Consider the following 11,646-nt stretch of genomic DNA (forward strand, 5'->3'; position numbering starts at 1 on the left):
CACGGGCCCGCCTACCCGTGGCGGGCGCGGGGGGTAATGCTCCTGTCACCCCCGGGCCAGTGGTACAACCCAATGCGGCCCAATGCGGGCGCGGCATTTCCCCGCTGCCCGCCTCTGATTGGCTCCTTGGCTGCGGACCGCCGCTCCTCCTCCCCGCAGCACGGAGCGATCCAATGGGGGCTGCGCGGCGCGGGGGGCGATGGGAAGATGGCGGCCGGCAGCAGCGGTGGCCCGGGCGCTCCGTGCCGGCACCACGCGCAGCTGGGAGCTTGCGAGTCGCGCCCCAAATACCGCGAGGGGTGGCGGCCGCGCGCCGTGAAGGTGCTGAGGGGAGAGGGGAGCGGTGTCGGGCGGAGCCGCTGCGGGTGAGGGGCTGGGGGCGGCCGGGCCCGCGCTGGGGTCCCCGGAAGGGAGGGGGAGAGAGAGAGAGAGAGAGAGAGAGGGGCCCTGGGCCTCGCCTGCTGCGCGGCAGGAGCTTCTCGGTACTGCAGCGGAACTGCGAGATTGAGGTGTCTCTCTGTGCGCTCAGTGTACAGCGAGCTGTAGCGGCACCTTTAAGGGCTGGCGTGAGAAAGGAAGCCCTTAGTTTGGAAAAGACCTTTAAGATCACGAAGTCCAACCCTCATCTGTTTCCAGCCTCTTGTCAGGGAGTTGCAGAGAGCGATAAGGACTCCCTGAACCACCTTTCCAAGCAGAGCCCTCGCAGCTGGCTGAGCTGCTCCTCATCAGATCTGTGACCCTCCACCAGCTCCGCTGCCCTTCTCTGGACATGCTCTGGAATCTCCGTGTCTTGGAGAGAGGCCCTGAGCTGAACCCTGCATTTGAGGTGTGGTCTCACCAGAGCCGGAACAAGGGTTACTGCGTGTCCACCACATCTCTTTCACTGCCACCACCTTCCCGTAAAATGTCAAACCTTCCATACTTCATGAAGTCTCAAAGTCTTCATAAAGTTCTCTTATTCTTCCAAGTGCACACGGTGGGGCAGAGGACAGAGAGCCTGTGCATCCACAGAGTTCTGGCCAGCACAGGCATCTGCCCATCATTGGGCACTGGAGGATACATGCAGGAGAAACAGTATGGATGTCCCAAGTGTGGAAAAAAACCTTATTTGAATCTTTTCTTCTTGGACAAGAAAGAGGTAGAAGGACAAACCTTCCAAAAAAAAAAAAAAAAAAAACAACAAAAAACTGCACAGTGAAAGAATCGGGTTCCTTCAATCCCTTGTTCCCAAAAGAATGTAGCTGGGAGTGTGCTGCTGCCACAAGAAAACTTCTGTGACCTGCCTGTGAAGACTTTTTTATAGCGGAAGTTTGAGAGTTGATTTCCCAAGCAGTTTCTGCTTTGTCCAGAATATGTTTTTTTAAGAAGTATGTGTAACTTATGCAGTCTAAATGTTTGTGACTTGGGTTGTTATTTTTTTAACAAACTCAGAATAAATTTCCTTTGATCTCAGGGATGAGCTGCCTGGCTGCCTAATGTACATAGTGAGCCATTAGAGTCTGTTATGTGACAGTCACTACACAAAGCAGAAGAGAATGGTTGGTTTGGTTTTTAATCTGCTGGAAGAAAACCTTGTTTCTCTCAGCATCTGGATTTTATCTGTGTCATAAAAATGTATGCTGTTGGATCACCATGGCAAGGAGACAGCTCTGCACACACAGGATTTGCCCCAGGGAATTGTGGTAATTGTTTTTTAACTCCCTGTGTGGAAAAAAGCAGTTCTCCTCACCTGCACGACTTCTTTGCCAGTGAAGAAGACTGATTTTTCATGTTTTTTTTCTGTATTTTGGCAGTACCTCCTATGAACTGGTTACTAGTACATCTTGCATGGAAGTTGGCCAGAGGCATAAGAGATTTTACTCAGCAGTTGGCAGTAGTACTCTTACCTTGTGCAAGGTAAAAAGCCAAGTCTCATCTGTGTTTTACTATGCATGAGAGGCACGAGTTCCGCTCTTGCTCAGTGATGAAGAGGTCCCAAATAACCATGCATTTTACTGCCCTGCAAAACAGAGTACACAGGGGTTTTCAGCATCCCGAGAGGATTTGCAGAAAAACAGAAAACATGGAGAAAATGCGTGCCTTTTGCAATAAAGCAAGAGTGGGAATGTTTTTGAATAGTCTTTGTTTTTGTTTTTTTCAGGTTTACACTATCAACTTGGAATCTCGCTATGTACTGGTACAAGGAGTTCCTGCATTAGGTGTTATGAAGGAATTAGTGGAACAATTTGCATTATATGGTGCCATTGAGGAATATCATGCTCTAGATGAATATCCAGCAGAGCAGTTTACTGAAGTGTACCTTATAAAATTCAAAAAACTGCAATGTGCAAGGTATTGGACAGGGCAATATCTGCCTCTTGCTGTCTTAATCTTTTACACATTCTGTACTTGGCAATGTGTTAAGTTTCTAGAGAGTTGGAGTAAAATCCTCAGTTTTGTTGACAGACTTTAATTCCCTTCAGGGTGGCCAAGAAAAAAATGGATGAACGAAGTTTCTTCGGTAGTTTGCTGCACGTGTGCTATGCTCCAGAATTTGAAACAGTCCAAGAAACCAGAGAGAAGTTGCAGGATAGAAGAAAGTATATAGCAAAAGCAACAAATCAAAGAGGTTTGTGGTTAAATTTCCTATAGAATCCTGACTAAATTTCCTGTAAAATTTTAATGTTTTTCAGGACTGGGTGGGGTTTTGGCTAAAGTGCCCATTAAAGAAAACACTTTTTACCTACCTCTTTTAAAGCTGCTATAGTGTGTTGATAGTTGCCAGATGCCAGGCACCCACCAAAGCTGCTCACTCATTGCCCTCCACAAACTGGACAGAGGAGAGAAAATTGAACAAACAAAAAAAGGCTCATGGCTTCAGATAAGGACCAGGAGAGAGATCGCTCATCAAATACCATCAAGGCAAAACAGGCTCTACTTGGAGACATAAAGTGAATTTATTACTAACAAAATCAGAGCAGGATAATGAGAAGTAAAATAAGCCCTCATGAACACCTTCCTCCCTTCTCAGCTCTACCCCCCACCCCAGCAGTGCAAGGGGACAGCGAATGGGGGTTGTGGTCAGTTCATGACCCATGGCTTCTCCTGCTGCTCAAGGAGAGGAGTTGTTCCCCTGCTGCACCGTGGGGTGGCACAGGAGACAGTTCTCTGTGAACCTCTCCAATGTGAGCTCATCTCATGAGCAGCAGCTCCCTGTGACTGCTGCAGTGTGAGTCCATCCCATGGGAACAGCTCCCTGTGCTGCTGCAGTGTGAGTCCATCCCATGGGAACAGCTCCCTGTGGCTGCTGCAGTGTGAGTCCATCCCATGGGAACAGCTCCCTGTGGCTGCTGCAGTGTGAGTCCATCCCATGGGAACAGCCCTCCCAGGCTGCTGCAGTGTGAGTCCATCCCATGGGAACAGCTCCCTGTGACTGCTGCAGTGTGAGTCCATCCCATGGGAACAGCTCCCTGTGCTGCTGCAGTGAGTCCATCCCATGGGAACAGCCCTCCCAGGCTGCTGCACTGTGGGTCCCTCCTCCACGGGGTGCAGTCCTTCAAGGACAGGCTGCTCCAGCCTGGGAGCAGGGCCCCTCTCCAGGGTCTCCACAGGATCACAGCCTCCTCCCAGGCATCCCCGTGCTCCTCCTGGGGCTCCTGCAGGGGCTGTGGTGGATCCCTGCATCCCCACGGCCTCCATGGGCTGCAGGGCACGGCTGCTGCCCCCGGCCCGCCCCACGGCCTGAGGGGAATCTCGGCCCCGGCGCCTGGAGCAGCTCCTGCCCCTCCTGCGCTGCCCTCGGGCTCTGCGGGGCTGCTCCTCTCACGTTCTCGCTCTGCTCTTCTCTGGCCGTAGTCACAACCGGGCAACCACTGCTTGTTTATTTTCCTCCTTAAATCTGTTACCACAGAGGTGTTGCCACCATTTCCAATCGGCCTGGCCTTGCCCAGCAGCACATCCATCTTTGGAGCCACCAGGGATTGGCTCTGCCAGACATGGTGAAAGATTCTGGCAGCTTCTCAAAAAAGCCAACTCTGTAGCCCCCCCACTACAAAAAAACAGGCCATGCAAACCCAATACAGATGCATTTTAAGTATGTTTACAGGGAGACATCTCTCAGTATGTAGAGAACTATATCATTTTCAAAGTAATTTTTTGGCTTTGGTTAAGACTAAAATAATGAAATTATTAAGTTTTAAGTATTTCCTTCACTTTGTTTTCTTTCAAAATGTTACCAGAAATTTAAAGCACTGGCAGGAAATTTGGGATTTCACCCTTGTTCCAGCCTCCTCAGGCATGCCAAAGGGACAGTTTTGGATTCAATATGACTATACCAAAACCTTCAAAAAAATTTATCCAGCCCACATCTTTGCACTGGGGAAATGTTAAGAATGGACTGTGTTTAGAAAGGCTCCTGCACCACAGAGTTCCCAGTCAGCACTGAAGGCTGGGCAAGCTGAAGAATAAGCAAATTGCTGAGCACAAGCTTCTCCTTTCTTGTGCTCACATACTTGGGTATCGTTATTCGTTGTCTGAGGATTTCTAAAAAGAGTAAACCCACTGATTTTTAACATCAAAACACCTGGGTTTTTTAAATGCTATAAACCAGCAAAGGCACTAGACTGGAAAACTAGTTTGAAAGTTGAATTTGTTATATTTGAAGCTTAAAAATAATCACAGAAAGGTAGTTGGGAATTAAATATCACTGGTATTGTTTCTGCATTTATATCAAAAGTTTTGTTCTTGGGTGTTAGAACTAATAATTACATGAAATAGTGAAGGTGCTTCTTTTTTGTTGTTTTAAAGATTGCTTTATGTTAAACAAAGTAGAAGGCCCTAAGAAGACAGCCTCAAATAACTCTGAGCATGACTGTCCATGGAGTACATCAGGATCAAGTATAGCCAGTAACTGGGATCCATCCTGCTTTACAAGTTCTCCTGGGGTACCCCACAACACAGCATATCCAGCTGGGAATCAGAATCAGAGCCTGTTAACACCTCCACACTATGCTAACAATTGTGCTGAAATTTCTGGGTACTTTGGTCAAAACACATCTTTAACTCCAAGTGTCCATCCAGGAGTGTGCACTCCACCAGCTTCCTCAATGCAGCACAGAAAGGTTCCAGCTTGCAATGGAATTGACAGGTTTATGCCTCGTACAACTCACCTGCAAGAACGTAAGAGGAAGAGAGAAGAAGGTAACAAGTTTTCCCTCATTGGAACAAGTGAGGACACTACTGAAGTTGTTATTGGTCCACAACTACCAGAAATACCTAAAGTGGATATGGATGACGAGTCTTTGAATACTTCAGCTACATTAATTCGAAATAAACTGAAAGAGGTATGGGTTCTTAAAGCTCTGATAGTTCAAACATAGGTGCTTGTTATACATAAAAATAGTGACTATCTGATAGCTTTATTCAGCATTTACTCATTATCAGTTTATCTGCCACTTAAAGCTAGTGCTCTTACTATTTAACTTCTCCACAATCTAGAATATTGCAGGCAATTCCACTCCAGACCTCTTACACTACACTTGAGAAAGTGTAAATGTCAGTGCATGTTCTTATGTGATTTTTCGTAAACCACTTTTTTTTTCCCATGTGAAAGCATGATAATTTTGCAGGTAGTCCTCCTCACTCCAGTGTGCTACTTGTATCTGGTTTCTGAAAGGAAAAGAATGGAAGTCAGAGTTCAATGTAATGTTGCTCCAACATTTCTTATGCCATTAAAAGCTGTACAGAATCATTAATTCCATGCTGAGAAGCACGTGTTAAGCTATGTACCCTTTTATTCTCCCTTTTATGGAGAATATTAATCAATTAGCAGGTCAGACATTCCTGATACAACATTTCATTAAGATATGAAAATGCTCTCTTGACTGACTAGATTGATTTGAAAGTGTGTGTCTAAGAAGTAAGCACCCTTTATATTAAATACCTTCCTAAAATACATGTCAAAATGCATGTTTCTGCTTTTCCTTTGATTCCTGAAATACCTGAGTTTATAAAGCACATTAAACCTTGCGTAAAAACACCTGGTAGGAAGAAGGGAGATGACATATGTAATACTGTATCACTGACTATCTGAAATCAGTTTGTGTAGTTAAATACCAAAATGGTAGTGCTGAATCTTGTAAGTTTCACATCTCTTGTGTTTAATGCTGCCTTTGGTGTTACTTTCTTCCTCTAGTCAGCAGGAAAATTCAATACAAGTGTGATGATAGTAATAAATGGCTCCCAATACTCAAATTTTGGAGATGTGGCCTTACTCTAAAATGAGCATTAAAAAAGTAATGGTTACAGGTTACTAAATTTTTTTCCCCTCCAATTTAGGTAGCAGATTCTGTTTCAACATCCGTGAAAAAGCCAGAGAGCAGCTCGGCCAAACCAGTTGTAAAGCAGAGAAGACGAATATAGATACTGCTGGCAGCATCTTCCAATGGTCCTTTTGTAAAGAATATAGTTTAAAGTATGTATTTTTTATTTAAAAAATAAAACTTTCTTTATACTGTATTTCCCTGTGTAAAATGGTGTCATTTTGTTACTTGGAATGAAGAAACCAATGTACTGTACTATTGTTGCAGTGTTGTCCTGTCTACCTCATATTGTAACGTATTTTATAATATGAACAGAATATATGAATATAACAGAAGAACTCTATTTAGCCAGAGTGACAGAAGTAAATTCATTTATTCAACAGCTTTAACAGCAAAGGAATACTGAAGCGTAGGAGCAACTTGAAATATGACGGTTTTTACTGTATGACGAAGAGTGGCGAAGACCAAGACCCTTTTTAACAGTATTCAGCAGTGGAGTTACAGCTTGGAGTTACTTTTTAGGAATCTCCCGGAAAATTTTCTGTTCAAATGACATAGTGCTCTGTTAAAAAAAACCAAAAAAACCAAAAAAAAACAACAACAAAAAAAAACAACAACAAAAAACAAAACCAGCAAGTTAATTTTCAGTTAACCAAAGGATTTCTATTTAGTCAGAAAAGGTACTGAACTGAAAGGTATGAACTGAAATGTGTATGCAGTGAAGACCCTCTCTTGCTTTTGAGCTTAGAAAACGTAAATCCATAGCATTAATGGTGTCATCCCTGGCAGCCCAGCCAGAATTCAAAGTTGTAGCTGAAGGAGAAATTAAAATTTTAACTGCTCAGCAGTTGGGGTATATCACCAAGGAATGATCTGGCATGGAGAGCAAGAAGGCCCAGCTGCAGAATGAGATAAACTGGATGAAAACAGGAATGCTAGAGACTGGGATGCCTGTACAGGACTGAAATTTCCCTTAGTGATGAGATTAATATCTGCAGCATTCTGTTGCAACAACCTGGAGTGGGAGTGCTCAGGGGCCACCTTTGGACAGCAGAACTGGCACTGAGAGGATGAACCCAATATTGGCCTAAGATACCCTGACATTCACAGGATTGGTGCAAGTGTCTGTAAGGAATTGGCTTGTGCAGGTTTTTTTTGAACCCAAGTTTAATGTACCTTTAAGTCTGGCAAACATGGTCCAAAGGCTTCTAAGAGAAGGTTTTCATCTCTGACTGCTTTTTCAAAGTCCGTAAAAGAAAGCTTGCCATCACGATCAGAGTCCTGCAAAAGGAAGGGAACACTTCAGCAGAGGATTATTACTTGTAGTTTTGTTTAACAGATGTTTAAAGAACTTGGATTCTATTTTTAGTTAGATTTGCAAATTGGGGGTCATCAGTTCGTGCTCAGAAAAGATTAGAGTGACTTGCCTCTACCTAAGGCAAAGAGGGTGGGATTGAAAAATTGAAAAGATGGGCTTAAATAAAAGGAATTGGGATGTAACCCCTGGTTTCAAGTGAAAATTTTTGACCACCATGATGGAAGGGGAGAGTATATATCTTGATTTGATTAAAATATTGACAGACAGTCCCTGGCTGCCCTGATATTCTAGATTAAGCACTGTAAGACAAGCTTCACATTAATAACCTTGAGTTTAGCATTCTAATAGAATACATACAAATAAATTGGATAAAGACATTTCATGATCAGTTGATAAAACACAAATGTACTTAAAAATGAAGTTACCGCAGATGCCTGTACTGATAGAATAAATGCAGCTTACACTTTTGAGTTTTCCACTTCTGACTGGGCTTTTGCTTTGACTGTGCATGCACAGATGTATATGTACATACACACATGATAGTTTATACATAAACTTTATAGTACATTCATGTACTAAATTAATGATTTCATATGAGAATACTGAGCTGGGACTTATTAGACCTGGATTATATTTCTGGCTTTCCTCGGGAGACTTGCAGAATCCCACTGTAAGTAAGACACCTTATTTTGTTACCTCATGGAAAGGTTTCAAGTATCGGTTAGTGAATGTTTGAAAGACTCTCAAGTATCACAATAAGTAAGTACTTGCCATTTTCTTCAGTGCTATGTCTACCAAGTCCTTAACTACTTCATCAGGCTCTTCATCTCCTGGTTGTATGAGAAGGCTGTGTTTCAGCATTTCAAACATTTCCTTTTTCGAAATGTATCCATCACCATTCAGGTCATAAATGGCAAAACAGTCTTTTGAAATACAAATAAATTTCAAGTTGATTACAAACTACGAACATAGCATTCAAGCTGTTACCTACAGACAAAAATTGTGAACTGTACATTATCAAGTGAGCCAAATTTATCGTATATATGCTGAAACATTCCTGGCAAGCACTTGTGACAGACAGCACTGCATCACTATGCATCGTCTATGGTGCTTACAGCAGGAATGCCTGTTTTACTGTTTGTGGTTTACTGACACACTGACATAGAACCTGGGCACACATCCTAATGCTGTGACACCCCTGACCACTTTCCAGATGAATTTATATAATGCAGTAGGGATTGCTAATGCTGCAGCCTAGGAACTATGGAAACAACATGCTGTCATTCTCCTTTTTCTATTGTTTTTTTTTTTTTCACCCCACATGCCCCATTTTTTCCCCTGCTGCTTAAAATTCTAGAGTTCTTGCTATTTTTTCTCCTCCATCTTTCTCTGTCATTACTGTGGAGGCTCTCATTACCATCTTACAGTTTTTCCATCTGTGCTTCCAACCTGAAGAATTGTTGGAGCTAATGCAACTGCTACAGTGTCCCCACTGTGCCAGTAAATGAATGTTGGCACTGGTCTTGCTTGGCTCAAGACTATTAATTAGCCAAAACCACACTAGAGATTTATCTGCTTCTTTCTAATTTTGTGTGTGAATACAAAAACATGTATTTTGTTGAAAATGTATGCTGTAGAATAAACTTTGGTTTAAATGCAAGATTTTTTAAGCAACAAAAAAAGGTGGTGGCTGTGGTAACAGCAGTTTACACAGAAAAAAACTCTCAGAGAAGCCATTTCAGAACTCAGTTTCATTGCATTAAACGATACAGAATAAAAATTTTCCATTACCAAATACTTTGTAAGAGTAGCTACTAAATTATAACAAAAGCAATGTGTTATTTGTTATTAATTTAATCATTACTACTAAATATTTGCATACAGATCAATCTTACATTTCATCTTCTCTTCCAGTGTCCCCCGAAGTAACGGTGCTAAGCCTTCCACCCATTCCTCCACAGTGATGCGGCCAGTCTTGTCTTTATCAAAAATGATGAACACTAGAAGTGTATCAGACACATTTCAAATGTATATGATAGGGAAACACAAAAAAGCAATGTTCTCTTAAATTCAGTGAAATTATAAATTATCTTTCTTCTTAAGATGTTTGTCTGCTTTCACCAAGGTAAGATTACCATTCTTGACTCTAAGATGTAACAACGAAAGGGATTCTGTCCCTCAGTTTACTGATTCTCCACTCCAGAATCCTGCCTGCTAAGATTTTGTCCAATCTGTAACCTTCCTGACTTAAACAAATACAGGAAGTATGCTTCCATGCAGATGTAAAGCAAATAAATTTAAAATAAGGGATAATTCTGCATAGAGGAAAGTGACACTGCCCTCCTCCGTCACACTACAGAGGCTGCGACACAAACAGCCACAGGGCAGCACAACACCCTCTGGCTGCTCTGCCTCGAACTAGAGCGTGAGCTCTCCAAAACTAAGGGGAAACTGTAACGCATAAAGAAAGAAAAGATGCCATTTTCCCAACAGCTCCTCTGCTGTCCTGGGACGAGACGGCGCTGTTTGGTACGGACGCACTCGTCGGGTCAGCAGCGCCATCCCAACCCCTGCCCGGCGCTCAGCGCTGCGTGCCCGCCTCACCTCGGTCCAGCACCATGTCATCCGTCATGCCAAAGTAGTTGTACAGCGTGTCTCGGAACACAGTGCGGTCGAAGCCGGCCCCAGCAAACTGGCGGCTGGCCTTGGCCACTAGCGTGTCGTAGAGCTTGATCAGACATTCCACTTCGCTTTTGGTAACTGCCCGGTCCAAACACAAGCAAACACAGGTTGTAAGTTAAGCTGGTAAAACACGAGGCAGGCACAGAACACGCCAGGGCCGTGACACCTACAGCACCCCCCGGTCCCTACCGCTGTTCCTAAGGGGGCGCCGGGAAGGCGCCTCCCATGGGAGGCGAACAGGGCCACGCAGGATGAGCACGGGAACCGGGGGGCGACAGGCAGCCCCTGCAGCCCGGGGAGACTCACAGTGCTTGGCGGATCGGGTCAGCGAGTCCACCAGGAGCTTTCTCCCCTTCGGGCTCATGGCGGCTCGCAGCCGCTCCCGCCGCCGCTGCCCTGGCAACGCGGGGGGGCGGCCGCGGCCTGGCGGTGCCGCTGGGCCGCACGGACGGGTCGGGCATGAACACACACACGGGCGCAGCAGAGATCGAGTGCTAACACGCATTCAAAAAAACTGCAGTCGTAAAAAATAAAAGAAATGCATTTCAAATTTCTAAAAATATTTGTGGGGAAAACCAGCTAAAAGTTATAACATACAATAGTGCTTGTTCATCTGCTGTCAGAAGGCGAAAATACATTAAACCACTCTAACTGCGACATTGCTCGTTTTCTACTTTGTCCCTCTGCTGAAACTTGGAACGTGGGTGTAGGTGCCACCCCAAACCCCCATCACTGTCTCACGACCTCGGCGTGGGCACATGGGAAAAGCTGAAAGGCTGAGAACAGCCTCCACCTTTCCTTCAGGAAAAAGGGCATGCAAGAGCCGACTCAACGTATTTATTAATGTATTGCAAACTGAAGCAGTTCCCTTTCAGTACTAAAGCAGCTTTGTTGGGAACTGACAAAGCCCATAAGCCCCTTAAGTGGCTACACCTCCTTCCCGAGTATGACAGCAGCACTCCAAGCCTACAGATGGGCAGAACAGATAGTTACAGTCACACAATTAAATTACACACAATTACATACCAGCTTAGGTATTTGGAAGACTGGGTCTCATTTCCATATTTATTTCTTTTTGTGGCAGGTGGTTGTGTAAAAGTCAAAAAAGGCATTACACAGGACAGAGCATTTATGCTATGGTTCATTACAGGTTCTTTTACCAAAACTGCAACACCACAACTTAAAACAACCCCAACAAAACGAAACACAAACCCCAAATCAAACCCCTCTGTTCACTGCATATCACCTTTATTTTAACCTTACTGACAAGAGTGTTTAGAATTGGTAACATCAAGCCCAAGAGTATATAAAATAGTTGATGAAAATATTACTATTGTTTAGATGCAC

The 11,646-nt window shown here is 44.1% G+C and overlaps 2 protein-coding genes across 6 annotated transcripts; one reads left to right on the forward strand and one right to left on the reverse strand.

The window, feature by feature from the left end:
* The first annotated feature begins 202 nt into the window (after positions 1-202).
* RBM48 (RNA binding motif protein 48) lies at positions 203-6,485 on the forward strand. Of its 5 annotated transcripts, none has more exons than XM_058028713.1 (6): positions 269-321; positions 1,794-1,896; positions 2,141-2,331; positions 2,463-2,608; positions 4,786-5,321; positions 6,316-6,484. In XM_058028713.1, the coding sequence occupies exons 2-6, from the start codon at positions 1,828-1,830 to the stop codon at positions 6,397-6,399; spliced, it is 1,026 nt and encodes a 341-aa protein (XP_057884696.1). In that variant the 5' UTR covers positions 269-321; positions 1,794-1,827; the 3' UTR covers positions 6,400-6,484. The 5 variants fall into 5 exon arrangements, with proteins under 5 accessions (XP_057884676.1, XP_057884696.1, XP_057884666.1 ...); XM_058028683.1 differs by lacking the exon at positions 269-321 and adding an exon at positions 1,192-1,682 and having other exon boundaries at positions 6,316-6,485; XM_058028693.1 differs by lacking the exon at positions 1,794-1,896 and having other exon boundaries at positions 203-321.
* A 170-nt stretch (positions 6,486-6,655) lies between these two features.
* On the reverse strand, positions 6,656-10,677 carry CLXN (calaxin). Its single transcript, XM_058029399.1, has 6 exons — positions 10,606-10,677; positions 10,222-10,377; positions 9,513-9,617; positions 8,389-8,540; positions 7,476-7,580; positions 6,656-6,861 (listed from the first exon to the last, which is right to left on the reverse strand). Exons 1-6 carry the CDS (start codon positions 10,661-10,663, stop codon positions 6,811-6,813), a joined length of 627 nt encoding a protein of 208 aa, XP_057885382.1. The 5' UTR covers positions 10,664-10,677; the 3' UTR covers positions 6,656-6,810.
* Between the last annotated feature and the right edge of the window lie 969 nt (positions 10,678-11,646).

The sequence above is a fragment of the Melospiza georgiana genome, chromosome 1 (genome assembly GCF_028018845.1).
Source record: "Melospiza georgiana isolate bMelGeo1 chromosome 1, bMelGeo1.pri, whole genome shotgun sequence".
Classification (NCBI taxonomy): domain Eukaryota; kingdom Metazoa; phylum Chordata; class Aves; order Passeriformes; family Passerellidae; genus Melospiza; species Melospiza georgiana.